The sequence below is a fragment of the Entelurus aequoreus genome, linkage group LG22 (genome assembly GCF_033978785.1).
Source record: "Entelurus aequoreus isolate RoL-2023_Sb linkage group LG22, RoL_Eaeq_v1.1, whole genome shotgun sequence".
Lineage (NCBI taxonomy): Eukaryota > Metazoa > Chordata > Actinopteri > Syngnathiformes > Syngnathidae > Entelurus > Entelurus aequoreus.
In genome coordinates this window covers 10852038-10853200 of record NC_084752.1, presented here as the reverse complement: position 1 = coordinate 10853200, position 1163 = coordinate 10852038, and the positions used below count along the sequence as shown (strand labels likewise).

Here is a 1163-nt window from a genome sequence, read left to right as displayed (position 1 = left end):
AGTGCCTAATTATATCGTATTTTTAATTTATGTTATGCAACTTGTTGACATGTTTTATTTTGTGTTTATGTATGTAAAAAACATTGTATTTCATATATTCATTTTTTATTTTTTGTATTAATTTATTCATCCATATTTTTTTTTATCTTGTTAACTATTCTGATTGTTAATTTGCTTTCTTTAAGTAAAAAAAAAGGTCAAAGACAAAGCTATTCGGTTTCTTGTGAGTATATACACTTCACTGCCGATGTGGGGGGTGCCACCTAAAATCTTGCCTAGGGCGCCAGTTTGGTTAGGGCCGGGCCTGTCAGCACTGATGGTATGTTAGGGGGTGGCACAACAGAGGAGGTGCAGCAAGAGGAGGAGATGTTTTCCTTTCACCCCTTCTGGACTCCAGTCCAGATCCCAGAACAGAAAAGTGTGGAGCTCAGAGAACGTGGTGAAGATGAAGACGCTGGTGGTGTTTGTGGCCTGCATGGTGCTTCTGACCATCAACATAGGTAGGGACCTCGAGTAAATGTTACCTGGATTTGGCAATATGTGTTTGCATACTTTATGGAACCATTATGCCAGATGTTTCTGAGCACAGAAGTAGAATTTATGAAGTTGTTACCTAACCTCTCAACCCCTGAGATTTAGACTGCTTTTAAGGATTGCTTATAACATATTCATGCAAAATAAAGATTAATATAGAAGATAGTATGCTTGCATTATGAGATGAACTTATGACCCATGGTTTTAAATGATGACTCAACCTTTGACTAACTTTTAGTTGGAAAGACAAAATCTTGTTATTTAGCATTTAAGTGTGACTAGGGGAATAGGAAACAAGGCAAGCACATTTCGTTTTGTCATTGACTTTGCTGAGTGACTGATTGACTTCTTTTGATCAAATCACCGGTTCGCACTACGCTCAGACGAGACTTGTGAAGTCTTCAATAACGAGACTTGGACAAACTTTATAGATCCACAAAGGATCATACATAAAGAGACAGCTAAGTTCATCCGAAGCTGACATCCTTACCCTTTGCATCCTTTGTAACTGAGCTCCTGTGTGGAACAATTTCCCTTGTGGATCATTAAAGTTTGTCTAAGTCTAAGTCTAAGCTATGTGCTCGCTTTGTAAAACTCCCCCTACAAGCTGACAGAATCTGATAATCGGG

The 1163-nt window shown here is 38.4% G+C and overlaps 1 protein-coding gene across 1 annotated transcript in view; it reads left to right on the top strand.

The window, feature by feature from the left end:
- The first annotated feature begins 346 nt into the window (after positions 1-346).
- The window catches only part of lg22h17orf67 (linkage group 22 C17orf67 homolog), a 16288-nt gene continuing 15471 nt past the window's right edge, over positions 347-1163 (top strand). The window contains exon 1 of the mRNA XM_062032535.1: positions 347-500. Within this exon, the coding sequence (XP_061888519.1) occupies positions 446-500 (55 nt within the window). The 5' untranslated portion in view covers positions 347-445. The remainder of the gene's footprint in view (positions 501-1163) is intronic.